This window comes from Pristis pectinata, chromosome 11, assembly GCF_009764475.1.
Source record: "Pristis pectinata isolate sPriPec2 chromosome 11, sPriPec2.1.pri, whole genome shotgun sequence".
Classification (NCBI taxonomy): domain Eukaryota; kingdom Metazoa; phylum Chordata; class Chondrichthyes; order Rhinopristiformes; family Pristidae; genus Pristis; species Pristis pectinata.
In genome coordinates this window covers 3,544,665-3,563,616 of record NC_067415.1, presented here as the reverse complement: position 1 = coordinate 3,563,616, position 18,952 = coordinate 3,544,665, and the positions used below count along the sequence as shown (strand labels likewise).

The 18,952-nt window shown below is 48.1% G+C and overlaps 1 protein-coding gene across 4 annotated transcripts in view; it reads left to right on the top strand.

Moving 5' to 3' along the window:
* slco2b1 (solute carrier organic anion transporter family, member 2B1) overlaps nt 1-18,952 on the top strand; it is an 84,114-nt gene that overhangs the window by 25,904 nt on the left and 39,258 nt on the right. For 3 of the 4 annotated variants that reach the window (XM_052025687.1, XM_052025686.1, XM_052025689.1), the window contains 3 exons: nt 10,640-10,757; nt 11,677-11,814; nt 17,734-17,896. In XM_052025687.1, coding sequence (XP_051881647.1) covers nt 10,665-10,757; nt 11,677-11,814; nt 17,734-17,896 — 394 coding nt within the window. In that variant the 5' untranslated portion in view covers nt 10,640-10,664. Of the gene's footprint in view, nt 1-7,556; nt 7,622-10,639; nt 10,758-11,676; nt 11,815-17,733; nt 17,897-18,952 lie in introns of all 4 variants that reach the window. The other variant, XM_052025688.1, reaches the window with a different exon arrangement.

Below are 18,952 nucleotides of genomic sequence, written 5' to 3'. Positions count from 1 at the left end.
AAACCCACACAGACACGGGGAGAACGTACAGACTCCTTACAGACAGTGGCGGGAATTGAACCCGGGTCACTGGCGCTGTAATAGCGTTACACTAACCGCTACCCTACCATGCCTGCTACAGGTCAGCATGGAATAGATGGGCTGAAGGGCCTGTTTCTGTGCCGTAGTGCTCTATGACACTAGGACTCCCTACTGTTGAGAATCTCCTCCTCTCAAACACCCCAATCAAATCTAACCTCGGTCTTCAAACCAGAGGGTTTGTGTCGGGATTGTCCGTGATCTGAGTCACTGGTAGGTGCACTCTGTACTCAGTGTTCCCTACCCCTGATAATGCCCAATCTGTACAGTTCCACAGTTAATGAGTAATTAGCTTGTGCAGCCACACAAAGGGATCATTGTTCTGTTCACAATATCATCAATGGTTGGGTTATTTTTTGTAAACAAATAAACCTACAGTCTGGCACGACATTGTATGAAATTGCAATGATTACCTCTTGAATGTATTTCCTTGAAGGCACTGCTATGTTTTGGCAGCCTAACTGAAGTCTTTAGATACAGGCAGGGATAATGAGAAAATGCTCAAAGTCCATGGATCAGAGCTTCTGGCAGCTCAGATTCCATGGAGTGGAGTTCACGGATTGGAGCCCTGGGCAGCTCAGTTTCCATGGAGTTGGAGTTTAAGGATCGGAGCCCCGGGCATCTCACAGTCACATAGTCATTGAGCTAGACAACATGGAAACAAGCCCTTTGGCCCAGCTCATTCATTCTGACTAAGATGTCTATCCAAGATAGTCCCATTTGCCTGCATTTGGCTCATATCCCTCTCAACCTTTCCTATCTATGTACCTGTCCAAATGTCTTTCAACTATTATTATTGTACCTGCCTCAATCATTTCACCCGGCAACTCGTTCCGTATATCCACCACCTTCTGGGTGAAAAAGTTGCCCCTCAGGTTCCTATTAAATCTTTCCCCTCTCACCTTAAACCTGTGCCCTCTAGTTCTTGATTCCCCAACCCTGGGAAAAATACTGTGACCATTCACCCTATCTATGTCCCTCATGGTTTTATACATCTCTATAAGTTCATCCCTCAGGTTCCTACACTCCAAAGAATAAAGTCCTAGCCTCCTCAACATCTCCCTCTAACTCAGTCCCTCGAGTCCCAGCAACATTCTCGTTTGAGACAATAAGGTGCAAGGTCATAACGAGGTAGATTGTGAGGTCAAGAGTCCACCTTATTGTACTGGTGAACACTTCAATAACCTTATAACAGCAGGATAGAAGCTGTGCTTGAGATTTAAGATGAGAGGGGAAAGACTTAAAAGGGATCTGAGAGGCAACCTCTTCACACAGGGTGGTGGGTATATGGAACGAGCTGCCAGAGGAAGTGGTCGAGGTGGGTACACGTACAATGTTTAAAATACATTAGAACAGGTAATGGATAGGAAAGGTTTAGAGGGATATAGGCCAAACACAGGCAAATGGGACTAGCTTGAGGAGACAATTTGGTCGGCATGGACGAGTTGGGCCGAAGGGCCTGTTTCTGTGCTGTACAACTCTGTGAATTTATGACTCTGTAGAAGGTTAAAGGGATAATTTTTAGGGCCTTGACCAAGAAAGATAGAGGGAAGATGGTAAATCTAGGGCCAGAATCCATTAGCAAAAATCAAACTGCTGGAAGAACTCAGCAGGTCAGGCAGTATCTGTGGAGGCAAAGGGGTTGTCGAGACCCTGCAACAGGACTGAGGATGTAGACTATCCCTTTTCCTCCACAGATGCTGCCTGTCCCGCTGAGTTCCTCCAGCAGTTTGATTTTCTGCTCCAGAATCCAGCATCTGCAGTCTCTGTGTCTCCCAGCTTGAAACCAGAAGCAGGTTATTTAAAGAGGGAGAATCTCGCACATTGGCTAGCGGTTTTAGGCACTCCTGCTTACAGTTCACTGTGTTATCACTTAGCCAATCACTTTAACTCCGAGATAGTTGGAGTTTGATTTCCAGCTGGAGATATGAAGGACTGGGAGGCACTTGGAAAGTTTCTAGTTCCCTCCTACGAGAGGGTTGAGAGCTTCTAGCTCCTAGGAGTGAACATCACCAATAGCCTGTTCTGCTCCCACCACCGAGATGCCACGGCCAAGAAAGCTCACCAGCGCCTCTACTTCCTCAGGAGGCTAAAGAAATTTGGCATGTCCCCTTTGACGCTCACCAATTTTTATCGATGCACCATAGAAAGTATCCTATCCGGATGCATCACAGCTTGGTACGGCAACTGCTCTGCCCGTGCCTGCAAGAAACTGCAGAGAGTTGTGGACACAGCTCAGCACATCACGGAAACCAGCCTCCCCTACATGGACTCTGTCTACATTTCTCGCTGCCTCGGTAAAGCACCCAGCATAATCAAAGACCCCTCCCACCCCGGACATTCTCTCTTCTCCACCCCACCACTGTTCCCCCCCCAACCCCCCATCAGGCAGAAGATACAAAAGCCTGAAAGCACGTACCACCAGGCTCAGGGACAGCTTCTATCCTGCTGTTATAAGACTATAGGATGGTTCCCCAGTATGATAAAATGGACTCTTGACCTCACAATCTACCTCGTTATGACCTTGCACCTTATAGTCTGCCTGCACTGCACTTTCTCTGTAACTGTAACACTTTATTCTACATCCTGTTATTGTTTTCCCCTGTACTACCTCAATGCACTGTGTGATGAAATGATCTGTATGGATGGCATGCAAAACAAAGTTTTCCACTGTGCCTTGGTATGTGTGACAATAATAAACCAATTTACCAATTTATATCTAGCAATTTACAAGGAAGTAAGGAGAGGGGGAGGGGATTGGTGAGTCAAATCTGATGGGAACTGTCAATGGGCTAAATCGCAGCCTCCAGAATTAAAATAAGTAATTTCTGGGTGAAAGGCAAAATGGGTTCAAGGGACTGAATGAACCTTTAATATAAAGAAAACTGCAGATCCCGGAATCTGAAACAAGAACAGAAGATACTGGAGGAATTCAACAGGTTAGCCCGCATCTGTGGAAAGAGAAACCAGTTTCTGAGGGAGAAAAAATATATTTAAAAAACCCCTGCAGATGCTGGAAATCTGAAACAAAAACTGAAAATGCGGGAAACACTCAACAGGTCAGGCAGCGTCTGTGCGTAAAGAAACCAGTTTCTGCTGTTTGACTGGCTTGGATTCCAGTATTTTCCATTTTAGTTTAGGCCCTGTCATATTCTTGAATTGTGTGCAGTGATTAACACTTGGTTTAATCAATGTGGAGGGTGAATTAAATTTTGACTCATTCCTTTGTCACCTTTATCCTTACTCGTTTTCTCTTTAATTTTCTTTTAAATAAGAGTCATAGAAACGGGCCCTGCTGCCCACACCACCCATACCAGAGCAACAAACAATCTTCTGGAGGAGCTCAGCAGGTCAAGCAGCATCTGTGGGGTGGGAGAAGGAACCGTTGACATTTCAGGTTGAAGCCCTGCATCAGGATGTTTTAGATGCAAAACATCAACGTTTCCTTCCCCCCCCCCCACCACCCCCCCCCAACAGATGCTGCCTGACCCATGAGTTCCACCAGCAGATTGCTTGTTGTTCCAGATTCCAGCATCTGCAGCCTCTTGTATCCCATTTGCCCACATTAGGACCATATCCTTCTATGCCTTGCCTATTTAAGTGTCTGTCTAAATGTCTCTTGTACACAGCCACTGTATCTGATTCCACCATCTCCTCTGGCAGCATGCTCCAGGTATCAACCCCTCTCTGAGTAAAAAAAACGTACCCTCAGTTCCCCTTTAAATCTCCTTCCTCTAACCTAAAACCTCCTTCCTCTAACCTTAAACCTACAAACTTTAAACAGCACAGAAACAGGCCCAACTCGTCCATGCCAACCAAGATGTCTACCTGAGCTAGTCCCATTTGCCTGCGTTTGGCCCTTATCCCTCTAAACCATTCCTATCCATGTACCTGTCCAAATTGAGCACTGTAATTGTACCCACCTCTACCACTTCCTCTGGCAGCTCGTTCCATATACCCACCACCCTTAAAAAGTTGCCCTTTAAATCTTTCCCCTCTCACCTTAAATCTGTGTCCTCTAAAACTAGTTTCCCCTAACCTCTCTAAAAGATCCCATAATGCGGCCGTATCAGAAGGAGTCCCACCCAACGTTCAAACCCTCGACTGCATCACCTGATTATTACTTGTTATTTCTGGGATCTTGCTGTGTGAAGATTGGCCTCTGTGTTTCCTGCATTGCAGCAGTGTCTATGCTACAGAACTACCGGTCGTTCACTAATGTCCTTCATTACTGACTACCGTCCTTACTGGGTCTGACCTATGTGTCTCACCAGCCCCACCAATGTGGTGGACCCTTGACTGCTCTCTGATGTGGCCCAGGAAGATCCCAGTCGTACTGTTGCTTCTACACTCAGGACTGCAGTGGTTCGAGGAGGGGACTCACTACCACCTTCTCAAGGGCATTAATGTGTAAATGTTGTGTCTACCCCCCTCACCCTCTCCCTTCACTCCCTATCTCTCTCTCCGTCCCTCTCCGCCCCCTTGCTCTTTCTCCCTCTCCCCTGGTCTGTCTGTCACTTCTCCCCCTCACTCCATCTCTCTCCCTTCATCCTCTCTCACTCTCCCCCCCTTGCTCTCTCTCTTACTCCCTCCTCTCCTCTCTCACTCTCCCCCTCTCCTCTTCTCTCACACTCTCCCCATGTCTCTCTCTCTCACTCCCCCAAAATCTCTCACTCTCCCTCCTTGATTTCTCTCTCTCCCTATTGCTCTCACACTGACTCCATCCATCTCTCTCCCTATCACCCTCTCTCTCACTCTCTCTCCCTATCACTCTCTCTCTCGCTCTCTCTCCCATCCCCAGTTCTCTATCACTCTCTTCCCCTCAACTCTCTCACTCCCCCCTCACTCTCAGTCTCTCTCCCCTCCTGTTTCTCACTCTCTCTTCTGCCCCCCACTCTCTCATTCTTTCTCCCCCCTCACTCTCTCACTCTCATTCTCCCCTCTCTCCCTCACTCTCTCCCCCTGATCTCTCCCACTCTCACTTTGCTCTTTCTTACTCTCTCCCCACCATCATGCTCTCTCTCTGTCTCTGTCTCTCTGTCTCTCTCTCTCTGTCTCTCTATCATTCACATACTCAGGAGGGACTGAGTTCATTATTGTTGAGGGTGGGTCCATTTGAGTCACTGGTGAAGCTTATTGATGGTCTATTGTGACTGGAGTTTGGAATCAAACTAAACCACAAGTCAGTCTTGGGAAACTGGAAGGAGAAATCTAAATTGTAATTCTAACCATTAGCCTGAGGCAGTTGATAGATACAAAAACAAAAAAATGTTGGAAACACTCAGCAGGTCAGGCAGCATCTGTGAAGAGAGAAGGAGATTTAACGTTTCAGGTCAAAGACCCTTTGCCAGAACTGGGGAAGGGAGATAACGTTGGTTTTAAGATGCAGGAAGATCTTCCATCTTTCTGTAGAAAGGAGACGTCAGCTCCTCATTCTGGTGAGGGCTTGTCTGCTTGTGAAGTATAGGATAAGATTTCTTTATTAGTCACATGTACATCGAAACACACAGTGAAATGCATCTTTTGCGTAGAGTGTTCTGGGGGCAGCCCGCAAGTGTCGCCACGCTTCCGGCACCAACACAGCATGCCCACAACTTCAAAGATTATAAGACCGGTATCAAGATTCAGTCAGGAGATCAGGAAAGAGGCTGAGAATACAGCAGTGACGTCAGCAGGCACATACCGGAGATTCTGTCCCAGAAACTGGGATCAAATCTGTATCAAGTCACAGCTGTACAAGACGTTGGTAAGGCCACACTTGGAGTACTGTGTGCAGTTCTGGTCACCCAGCTATAGGAAGGATGTCATTAGACTGGAATGGGTGCAAAAAAGATTCACAAAAATGTTACCGAGACTGGAGGGTTTGAGTTGCAAGGAGGGACAGGACAGGCTGGGACTACTTTTTTCTGGAGCATAGCAGGCTGAGGGGGTGACCTTATAAAACCGTGAGGGGGAATGGGTAAGGTGAATAGTGATGTCTTTTCCCCAGGGTAGGGGAGTCTAAAACTAGAGGGTAGAGGTTTAAAATGAGAGAGGAAGGACTTAAAGGGGATCCGAGGGGCAACCTTTTCACACAGAGGATAGTGAGAATATAGAACGAGCTGCCAGAGGAAGTGGTAGGGGTGGGTACAATTACGACATGGACGGGTACATGGATAGGAAAGTTTTAGAGGGATATCGGCCAAATGCAGGCAAACGGGACTGGCTCAGGTAGGCAACTTGATTGGACAAGTTAGGTCTGTATGACTGTGACTCTAAATGGAAAATTCAAGGTTTGTGGGTGAGGAATATTGAAAGTTACAGCAAGACAGCACCGATGCTGATCGTTTGTTCTTGCAGCTGATTTAGCACAGGTTTACGAAAGGAAATTGCATTTAACAAACCTACTGGAGTTTCTCGAAGATACAACTCTTTGAATGGATGAGGGCACATCAGATCTTCAGAAAGCCTTTTGATAATGCCCCATATAGGTAGGACATCCCGTGAATGGTAGGGCCCTGGGGAGCATTGTGGAACAGAGGGACCTTGGAGTGCAAGTGCATAGTTCGCTGAAAGCAGCGTCCCAGGTAGATAAGGTGGTGAAGAAGGCGTTTGGCACACTGGCCTTCATCAGTCAGGACATTGAATGTAGGAGTTGGGAAGTTATGCTGCAGTTATATAAGACATTGGTGAGGCCACACTTGGAGTACTGTGTACAGTTCTGGTCACCCTGTGATAGGAAAAACGTTATTAAACTAGAAAAAGTGCAAAAAAGATTTACCAGGATGTTGCCTGGACTTGGGGGCCTGAGTTACAAGGAGAGGTTGTGTAGACTAGGACTTTATTCCCTGGAACGTAGGAGATTGAGGGGTGACCTGATAGAGGTGTATAAGATCATGAGGGGTATAGACAGGGTGAAAGGGCACAGTCTTTTTCCCAGGGAGGGGGAGCTAAAAACAAGAGGGCGTGGGTTTAAGATCAGGGGCGAGAGATTTAAAAGGGACATCAGGGGCAGCTTCTTCACACAGAGAGTGGTGCGTATTTGGAATGAGCTGCCAGAAATAGTGGTTGAGGCGAGCACATTAGCAACGTTTAAAAGCCATCTAGATAAGTCCATGGATAGGAGAGGTTTAGAGGGCTGTGGGCCAAATGCAGGCAGATGAGACCAGCTCTCCAGAGAACAGAGTCGACATGGACGAGTTGGGCCAAAGGGTCTGTTTCCCTGCTGTATGACTCGATAACTCTATGAGAGATTAGTGTACGTAAGTAAAGCATGCGAGTTTGGAGGTTTAAGGTGAGAGGGAAGATAATAACGTCTCTCTTGCGGCAACTGCTCTGTCCGGGACAGGAAGAAACTGTGGACACAGCCCAGCACATCACGGACACCAGCCTCCCCTCCACGGACTCTGTCTATACCTCTCGCTGCCTCGGTAAAGCAGCCAGTATAATCAAAGACCCCACCCACCCTGGATATTCTCTCTTCTCCCCTCTCCCATCAGGCAGAAGATACAGGAGCTTGAGGGCACATACCACCAGGCTCAAGGACAGCTTCTATCCCACTGTGGTAAGACTATTGAACGGTTCCCTTACATGATGAGCTGGACTCTTGACCTCACAATCTACCTTGTTTGACCTTGCACCTTATTGTCTACCTGCACTGCACTTCCTCTGTAGCTGGGACACTTTACTCTGTATTCTGTTATTGTTTTTACCCTGTACTACCTCAATGCACTGTGTAATGAATTGATCTGTACGAACCGTATGCAAGACAAGTTTTTCACTGTACCTAGGTACAAGTGACAATAATAAACCAATATCAATTCAAAAGAGGTTTAAAGGGGATCTAAAGGGTAAATTTTTCACACAACTAACAGTTGGTGTCTTGAATGAGCTGCCAGAGCATGTGGTAGAGGCAGGAACAGTAGCAACATTTAAAAGGCATCTGGACAGGTAAATGAGGGATTAATGTAGGCAAGAGAGATTAGTATAGATAAGCATGATAGTTGGCAGAAACCTGCTGGGTTGAAGGGCCTGTGACTGAACTGTACAACTCTATGACTCTACTCCCACGGATTGAAAATTGATTGACAGACAGGAAGCAAAGAAGGGCAATGAATGAGACATCCTCATTGAGTGGTGGCTTACTGCAGGGATCAGTGCTTGGGCTTCTTCACACCCTCTATTGGATGAGGGAACCAAATGTAATGTTTCTAAGTTTGCCAATGACACTAAATTGGGTGGGATTGTACGTTGCGAGGAAGATGCAAAGAGACTTCAAGGTGATTTAGACAAGTTGAGCGACAGACGGAGTGTAATGTGGATAAATGTAAAGGAAAAATAGAAAGAGTATTACTCAAATGGTGGTAGATTGGGAAATGTTGATGTACAAAGGGACCTGTGTCTTTACACACCAATCACTGAAAGCAAACAAGCAAGTTTACCAAGCAATTAAGAAAGCAAATGGTATTTTGACTTTCATTACCAGAGGGTTTGAGCAAGGATGTTTCACTACAATTAAACAGTGCTTGGTTAGACCACAGCTGGGGCATTGTGCGCCGTCATGGGCTCCGAACCCAAGTAAGAACGTACCTGCCATGGAAGGAATGCAGTGAATGTTCACCAAACTAATTCCTGGGATAGGAGGAATGTTGTACGAGGAAAGGAGACACAAGAGACTCATTTTCCACTTGGGTAGTCTACAGCCCAAGGGTGAATACACAGGGCATAGGTAGGTTGAATGCACACAGTCTTTTTCCTGGGGTTGGGGAATCAAGAACTAACACGAACCCAAGGGAAACTTTTCCACCCAGTGGGTGATCCGTATATGGAATGAGTTGCCAAAGTCATAGAGCACGGCAACAGGCCCTTCAGCCCAACCAGTCCATGCCAACCAAGATTCCCATCTAAGCTAGTCCCATTTGTGTCCGTTTGGCCCTTAGCCCTCTAAACCTTTCCATCCAGATGCATCTATAACCCAATGGTACAAACATTGAATTTTCCAACTTGGAGTCATAGAGTTATACAGCACGGAAACAGGCCCTCGGATAGACATCTTCCCAACCAAGATGCCTATGCGTGCTAGTCCCACTCGCCCACATTTGGTCAATATCCCTCTAAACCTAAACCTGCTTCAGGGAACCCATCCCCTTGTGTTCCTTTCCCACTCCCACCAGCCCACTAAGGCGTTCCCTTCCTTTTATCGCCTTTCCTTCTTCGATCTGTCCATCACTCACACACCTATCCACCCGTGTTTCTTCTCCCTTGGCCTAACCTTCCTGTCCCGTCCCCCATCGGGCTCCATCTGCCTATCATCCGCCCACCTCACCAGGATCCACCTATCACCTACTGGCCCCCGCCTCACCCCTCCCTCTCACACCTTTATACTGGCTATCTCCCCTCTACTCTCTCAGTCTCAACCCAAAACCTCGACCATCCCTCTGCCTCCACAGATGCTGCCTGACCTGCTGAGTTCCTCCAGCAGTTTGTTTATTTGCTTGTATTAGTAGAGGTTGGATTGACCAGGCCTGCATTCACTGGAACAGTGAGAGGATATTTATTGAAATGTACCAACTTCTGACAGGGTTAGATAGATCGGGTGTAAGGAAGATCTTTCCTTGGACTGAGATGTCTAGAACCACAGTCACAGTTGCAGGATATGGGGTAGGACACTTAGGACTGAGATGAGGAGAGATTTCTTCATTGAGGTGGAGGTGAACCTGGGGATCTCTCTATGCTGGAGGGCTGTGGAGGCCAAGTCACTGAGTTTATTGAAGCAGGAGGTAGATTCCTTGACAGAAAGGGCAGCAAGGGGTATGGAAAGAGCATGGAACATGGTATCACAAAAGCCAAGATTGCATTGAATGGGCAGCAGTTCGAGGGGCCAAATGGCTTCCTACAATGTTTCCATGTTTCTAATACACCCACAATGCATCCTTGGCACGTGTGTGTGTGCGTTTAGCCAGAGGGACTTTACAGCCAGTGAACTCTTCCTGTGCTTCAGTTGATAACGTACCGTGTCAGATCTGCAGGTCATTGTAAGGTGAAGGAGGCTTGGGCACTGAATGTGTCCTCTTCCTAATTCTTGTGCCTCACTTTTTAATGAAACGTGTAAGTGGATATTATCCAAGTTCCTGTGCAAGGCTGAAGCATTGAGTGTAGGCTGGTGTACAGGTCCAGTTAAAAAAAGTTCCAATGACTTGTGTTGATGCAGGACGTTATGGCAAGTAAAGCCTTGGTTTGATTTGGCAGAATATTTTCTTAAACATGTTGACCCTCATTGTCTTTCTACCCCTTCTCTCTCTCCCCGCCTCTCCCTCCCCGCCTCTCCCTCCCTGCCTCTCTCTCCCCCGCCTCTCTCTCCTCCCCCGCCTCTCTCTCCTCCCCCTCTCTCTCCTCCCCCCTCTCCTCCCCCCCTCTCCTCCCCGCCTCTCTCCTCCCCCCTCTCCTCTCCACCTCTCTCTCCCCCGCCTCTCTCTCCCCCGCCTCCCTCTCCTCCCCCCTCTCTCCTCCCCCCTCTCTCTCCTCCCCCTCTCTCTCCTCCCCCCCGTCTCCCACCGTCTGTCTCTCCCCTCCCCACCTCCAGGGGCCAGAGTGACTCAGCTTCCAGGATGGGGATTACGGGACCTCCAGCTGTTGTATCCAAGTTCACCCAAGGGGAGAAGCCCCGGAGATGCACTACCAACCCTTTCAACAGCATAAAGGTGAGTCGGGATGTCACATGGCAGCACTGCCCTGGGCTGCTCTTCCTGTTCAGTTCTCCCAAGCTCTGCTGCCTCTATCCTTTAATTTAGGTGTGTGCAGTGCATCTGAGATATTTAATGAATCCATTCTGCTGGTTGGATCACTCGGTGAACAAACCTACCACGCCTGGTTCTACCAGGGAACTCCCATCCACACCTGGCTCTGTGTAGCTGGGTACTTGTGTAGAGGAGGCTGACTGGCTGCTGGACCACGTGTTAATTCACACCCCCATCACATCCCGTTCCCAACTCCTGTTCCCAAATCACCCCCTCCTCCCACTTCTGACAGAAGCTCCTGGCTTGAGGTTCAACATTCCTTATTTTCCAAATCCAATCTGCGGTTTCGGCTCCCTCCACATCTCCTCCACCTCCATCACCCCTCAGAGACTTCTGGCCGTTTGTACACACCCAATTTCTGTCATTCAATGGCACCCATGCCCAGTCCCAAGCTCTGGAATTCCTGTGTTATTATGTAGTTATAATAAAGAACTACAGTTCCCAGTAGGCAATGCAAGGGGTCACACGAGAGAAGAGGAAGTGGCTGTAAAAAGGGAGGGAAAGCAAGCCAGTCTGGTGTTGGTTAATAAAATGCTCAGATGTTAAGCCCACACGAAGTTTGTCTCTTGATGAAGAACAAACATAACATCCACCCCCCCCCCACCTCACCCACCCCCCCAACTTAAACCTCTTCACTTTGCTCTTGGCATCCATATCACCAGCAACTCACCTGGTCCCTCCACACTGATGTGGCGATCAAGACCATACATACTTTCTTAGGTGTCTGAGAAGATGCGGCCTGCCCACAAGGGTTTGGGTGGTGTAGGGCGAGCAGGATGTTTCTAACATACACTACACCTCTTTGTCTTCATTCCTGCTTCAGTTTTTCGTCCTGTGCCATGGACTCCTGCAGTTTTCCCAACTCCTGGTGTCTGGGTACATGAAGAGCATCATTTCAACCGTTGAGAAGCGATTTGGGATGACTAGCCAGAACTCGGGGATGCTCTCCTCCCTCAATGAGGTAGGTGTCGAGGGTGCGCAGTGAGACTTCGGGGGGGGGGGGCGCGGGAGTTGGTGGTGGAGGTTCTGGAGGACATTCCTGGACCTTGGCCTACCCTTCATGGTAACAGTGTAGACACAAGAGATTCTGCAGATGCTGGAATCTGGAGCAACACACAAAGAGTGCTGGAGGAACTCAGCGGGTCGGGCAGCATCCGTGGAGGGAAATAAACAATTGACATTTCGAGCCGAGACCCTTCATCAGGACTGGAGAGGAAGAGGGCAGAAGCCAGAATAAGAAGGTGGGGGGAGGGGGAGGAGCGCACGCAGGCAGGGGACAGGTGAGTCCAGGTGAGAGGGGGAAGGTAGGTGGGTGGGGGAGGGGGAGAAGATGTAATAAGCTGAGAGGTGATGGGTAGAAGAGGCCAAGGGCTGAAGAAGAAGGAATCCGGTAGGAGAGGACAGTGGACCATGGAATAACGGATGGGGGAGGGGAGGAGAGGAGATGGGCAGGTCATCAAGGCAGGGGAGGGAGCCACAGGAATAAGGGAAGACAAAGGAGTGGTGGGGAGACAAAGAAGGGGAGGGGTTACCGGAAATTAGAGAAATCGATGTTAAGGTTGGAGACTCCCAAGGTGGAATACGAGGTGTTTTTCCTCCATCCTGCGCCTGGCCTCAACGTGGCAGTAGAGGAGGCCGTGGACAGACATGTCAGAGTGGGAGTGGGATGTGGAATTGAAGTGGGTGGCTAACGGGAGGTCCCGGCTGTTGTGGCGGATGGAGCGAAGGCGCTCGATGAAGTGGTCGTCCAATCTGCGTCAGGCCTCACTGACATACAGGAGGCTGCACTGGGAGCACCAGATGCAATAAATGACACCCTCGACCCTCTTCCTTTCCAGTCCTGATGAAGGGTCTCAGCCTGAAACGTCGACTGTTTATTTCCCTCCATGGATGCTGCCTGACCTGCTGAGTTCCTCCAGCACTTTTTATGGAACCAGTGTAGTTACATTACCAAGGTAGAAATCCAGAGAACTTCACTAATGACCAACAAAGTTCAAATGGCCCCGAGGGAACTCAATTTGAGCTTAAATTAACAAATCTACAAATATGGAAGGTGAAGTTGCAAAAGGGACACAGCGAAACAGAGATCTGGGGATATATGTGCATGACGTTGAATGTGGCAGGGTAGAATGTGAAAGAGGTTAAAGAAAAGCTCACAGGATCCTGGGCTTTATTAACAGAGCCGCAGAGTCATTATGAAGTCATGGTGAACCTTTGTAAACACTGGTTGGGCCACAGCCGGAGGACCGTGTCCGGTTGTGGGCCACAGCCGGAGGACCGTGTCCGGTTGTGGGCCACAGCCGGAGGACCGTGTCTGGTTGTGGGCCACAGCCGGAGGACCGTATCCAGTTGTGGGCCACACTTTGGGGAAGATGTGACACTTTGGAGAGGGTGCAGAAGAGATTTCCCAAAACGATTCCAGGGGTGAGGGACAGTTCTGTGGATGGATGGACAAGCTGGGGTTGTTCTCCTGGGAACAGAGGAGGTTGTGAGGAGGTCTGATACAGGGATTTAATATTGGGAAGGATACGGATAGAGAGAGACTGTCCCCGTTGGCGGAGGGGTCAAAGGCCATTGAATCTGAAGTCCTTTGTCCCTGGGACCTCTCTAGCAAGTAGAGCTCCTCCCTCAAAGCATCAGTGACCTGGGTTCGATCCCGACCTCTGGTGCTGTCTGCGTGTGGAGTTTGCACGTTCTCCTTGTGTCTGCGTGGGTTTCCCCCGGGTGCTCCGGTTTCCTCCCACATCCCTAAGACATGTGGGTTGGTGGGTTAATTGGCCACTGTAAATTGTCCCTGGTGTGTGGGTGAGGGGTAGAACCTGGGAGCAGTTGACGGGAATGTGGACAGAATTAAATGGGATTAGTGCGGGATTAGTGTAATGCTTGGTAGGTGGTCAATGCGGACTCGAATGAATAACTCTCCAACTCTAAACCCTCCCTAATGTCGTGCCTTTAGTGTGAGACCCGTATTTTCATTCCATACCCATTTAAGGCATGATCGGTGATTTATAATACTATCTTTGTAGAAATGTATGTGAACTTTATGGTCTATGAAAACATAACATTTCACAGTTGGAACAAGCTCCAGCATAAGTGAATTATAGAGTGATAGATTTATACAGCATGGAAACAGGCCCTTTGGCCCAACTGGCCCATGCCGACCAAATGCCCATTCAAGGATGTCCCTTTTGTCAGTGTTTGGCCCATGTCCCTCTAAACCTTTCCTATCCGTGTACCTGTCCAAGCGTCTTTTAAAAGTTTAGAGTGTATTAGCTATGAGGCCATAAGACAAAGGAGCAGAAGTCGGCCATTTGGCCCATCGAGTCTGCTCCGCCATTCTATCATGAGCTGATCCATTCTCCCATTTAGCCCCACTCCCCTGTCTTCTCACGATAACCTTTGATGCCCTGGCTACTCAGGTACCTATCAATCTCTGCCTTAAATACACACAATGACTTTGCCTCCACAGCCACCCGTAGCAACAAATTCCACAGATTCACCACTCTCTGGCTAAAGAAATTTCTCCGCATCTCTGTTCTGAATGGGCGCCTTTCAATCCTGAAGTCATGCCCTCTTGTACTAGACTCCCCTACCATGGGAAACAACTTTGCCGCATCTACTCTGTCCAGGCCTTTTAACATTCGAAATGTTTCTGTGAGGTCCCCTGTCATTCTTCTGAACTCCAAGGAGTACAGCCCAAGAGCCGTCAAACGTTCCTCATATGTTAACCCTCTCATTCCTGGAGGGTCTTCTCTGAACCCTCTCCAACGTCAGCACATCCTTTCTTAAATAAGGAGCCCAAAACTGCACACAGTACTCCAAGTGAGGTCTTACCAATGTAAGGAGAGCTATAAGGAGAGGTTGAAAACTTGGATTCTTTTTTCTGGAACATCGGAGGCTGACGGGCGACCTGATAGAGGATATGAGAGGCATAGATAGGGTGGAGCGTCAGAATCTTTTACCCAGGGTAGAAATGTCAAATACTAGAGGGCATAGCTTTCAGGTGAGAGGGGCAAAGTTGAAAGGAGATTTACATTACTGGATTTTTACCCAGAGGATGGTAGGTTACTGGAACAGGCTGCCAGGAGTGGAGTAGGAAGTAGATACAATATCAACATATAAGAGATATTCAGATAGACAGATGAGCAGGCAGGGAACAGAGGGATACAGACCAGGTGCAGGCAAATAGAACATAGAGCACAAAATAGGACAGCACAGGAACAGGCACTTTGGCTCATGATGTTGTACCAAACAAATTAAGTTAATGATACCTAATTAAGCTAATCCCTTCTGTCTGCATATGGTCTATATCCCTCCATTCTCTGCATTTGCATGTGCCTGTCTAAATGTGCAGTTTAAATTGGCATCAGAGCTTGCAGAGGGATATTGATAGGATGCAGAGCTGGGCTGACAAGTGGCAGATGGAGTTCAATCCAGAGAAGTGTGAGGTGGTACACTTTGGAAGGACAAACTCCAAGGTGGAGTACAAGGTAAATGGCAGGATTCTGGGCAGTGTAGAGGAGCAGAGGGATCTGGGGGTTCATATCCACAGATCACTGAAAGTCGCCTCACAGGTGGATAGGGTAGTTAAGAAAGCTTATGGGATGTTAGCTTTCATAAGTCATGGGATCGTGTTTAAGAGCCGTGAAGTAATGATGCAGCTCTACAAAACTCTGGTTAGACCACACTTAGAGTACTGTGTCCAGTTCTGGTCGCCTCATTATAGGAAGGATGTGGAGGTGTTGGAAAGGGTGCAGAGGAGATTTACCAGGATGCTGCCTGGATTAGAGCGTATGAATTATGAGGAGAGACTAAAGGAGCTAGGGCTGTTCTCATTGGAGAGAAGGAGGATGAGGGGAGACCTGATAGAGGTGTACAAGATATTGAGAGGAATAGATAGAGTGGACAGCCAGCTCCTCTTTCCCAGAGCACCAATGCTCAATACAAGAGGACGCGGCTTTAAGGTAATTGGTGGGAAGTTCAAGGGAGATGTCAGAGGGAGGTTTTTCACCCAGAGAGTGGTTGGTGCATGGAATGCGCTCCCTGGGGTGGTGGTGGAGGCTGATACGTTGGTCAAGTTCAAGAGATTGTTAGATAAGCATATGGAGGAATTTAAGATAGAGGGATATGTGGGAGGAAGGGGTTAGATAGTCTTAGGTATGGTTTGAAGGACGGCACAACACGGTGGGCCGAAGGGCCTGTATTGTTCTGTGGTTCTATCAGACATTGTAGGTTGAAGGACCCGTTCCTCTGCTTTACTGTTGAAGATTCAAGTGCTCATCTAGAAACTTCTTAAGGGCCCACCGTGTGTGCACCTGGGTCTACGAGTGTGTGACCCTTGGTCAGAGGCAGCACCTCCACCTCAAAGGCCAGAAAGATTTGTTTATGAAAGTAATCTGTCTGAAAATACCCCAGACTGAAGAATGATTGACAGAGCATTTCAGCAGCTGCCAATCAACCTTCAGAATCTCGTTCATTGTCTGTGGCCTCAGCTTGGTTTAGTGCAGTTGTAATAATTGTAGATATGTGTTGGCAGCTGTCAAGTTATATTAGTATCACAAAAAGGAGTGGCAATGAATATTTCCTGCTTGTTTTCAAGTTGTATGTTGTTCATTCAGAAGGTACAGACTCTTGGTATTGGGCTCTGACCTCGGAAATCTTCAGGCAACGAAAGGTTGTGGTTCAAATCCCACTGCATCATTTGTAGAATTTAGATTTAACTAATTATATAAATCTGGAACTATTCAAAGAATAATCTCAGCAGCAATGAAACTGTGGGTTGTAAAATTCTATCAGGTAAACTCCAGGCAGTTCCACACCATCCAGGACAAATCAGCCCACTCGATCGGCTCCCCATCCACCTACCTAAACACCCCCTCCCTCCATCACCGGCGCACAGTGGCTGCAATGTGCACCGTCTACACAACGCACTGCAGTTACTCACCCAGGCTGCTCTGACAGCACCTCCCAAGCCCACCACCTCTCCCACCAAGGGCAGCAGGGACACCCTCCCAGCATCCAACCTCTCAAACCCCTTTAGAACATTGTATTTGAAATGGATCACCTCTCATTCTAAACTCCAGTACATCGTTGCCCAACCTACCCAACCCTTGGAGTCATAGAGTTATACAGCACGGAAGCAGGTAGAGCACAGGTACAGCTCAACCATGCCAGCTAAGGTATGGTTGGGCTGAAGGGCCTGTTTCCAAGCTGTATAGGTCTACAAGGTCACCCCTCAGTCTTCGCTCTAGGGAAAACACTCCCAGCCCATCCAGTCTCTTATTATAACTCAAACCTTCCAATTTTCCTGTGAATCTTTTCTACCCCCTCTCTGCCACTTAGTACAGCAACTGCTCTGCCCATGACCGCAAGAAACTGCAGAGAGTTGTGGACACAGCTCAGCACATCACAGAAACCAGCCTCCCCTCCACGGACTCTGTCTGCACTTCTCGCTGCCTCGGTAAAGCAGCCAACATAATAAAAAAAAGATACAACCCACCCCGGACATTCTCTCTTCTCCCCCCTCCCATCAGGCAGAAGATACAAAAGCCTGAAGGCACGTACCACCAGGCTCAAGGACAGCTTCTATCCCGCTGTTATAAGACTATTGAATAGTTCCCTAGTACGATGGACTCCTGACCTCACGATCTACCTTGTTATGGCTTTGCACCTTATTGTCTACCTGCAATACACTTCCCTGTAGCTGCGACACTTTATTCTGCATTCTATTATTGTTTTTACCCTGTACTACCTCACTGCACTGTGTAATGAATTGACCTGTATGAACGGTATGCAAGACAAGTTTTTCACTGTACCTCGGTACATGTGACAATAAACCAATTCCAATTCGAGATTTTTTTTCTCTGTGCTGTTGTTTCAGATTGGAAGCACAGTGTTCATAGTCTTTATCAGTTACTTTGGGAGCCGGGTTCACCGGCCTCGGCTGATTGGCTGTGGAGGGATTCTGGTCAGTGTTGCAGCCTTCACCATGTCCCTTCCCCACTTCATTATGGGTCGCTATGTGTATGACCGGACCATTTCAAGTGAGTATCTCCTCCTTTGTGACCTGATTGTTTTCCAAAGCGGGGTTCAATGACTGGGCAGCATTCAATTGCAAAATGACGAACTCCTGGGGCAGCTCTTCACAGCTCCAGCGACCCCAGGTTTGATCCCAACCTCCGGCGCTGTCTGTGTGGAGTTTGCACGTTCTCCCTGTGACTGCATGGGTTTCCCCCGGGTGCTCCGGTTTCCTCCCACATCCCAGTGATGTGCAGCGTCATTGGGTTAATTGGCCACTGTAAATTGCCCCTAGTGTGTGGGTGAGGGGTAGAATCTGGGGGGCAGTTGATGGGAATGTGGGGGAGAATTAAAATGGGATTAGTGTGAATGGTCAGCATGGACTCAGTGGGCCGAAGGCCTGTTTGCCTGCTCTGTGACTTCATAGGTGGGAACAGACTGAACTAAAAAGGAGGCAAAGGAAAGATTTTGAGCTTGGGTTTATTGGAAATAGTTTTGATGGAAAATGGAGATGCAGCTGCTTGATTTTATACTTGGTGGGAAAATCTTTGCATTTAACATAATTGTGATTGTGAAATGCAGAGAATTGTGGACACAGCTCAGCACATCACGGAAACCAGCCTCCCCTCCACGGACTCTGTCTACACTTCCCGCTGCCTCAGAAAAGCAGCCAGCATAATCAAAGACCCCACCCACCCCGGACATTCTCTCTTCTCCCCTCTCCCATCAGGCAGAAGATGCAAAAGCCTGAAAGCACGTACCACCAGGCTCAAGGACAGCTTCTATCCCGCTGTTATAAGACTATTGAACAGTTCCCTAGTACGATAAGATGGACTCTTGACCTCACAATCTACCTTGTTATAACCTTGCACCTTATTGTCTGCCTGCACTGCACTTTCTCTGTAACTGTGACACTTTATTCTGCATTCTATATTGTTTTACCCTGTACTACCTCAATGCATTGATGTGATGAATTGATCTGTATGAACAATATGCAAGATATGTAACATATCACTGTACCTCAGTACACATGACGATAATAAACCAATTCCAGTTCCAATTCTCCAAAGTATTCTGAAAGT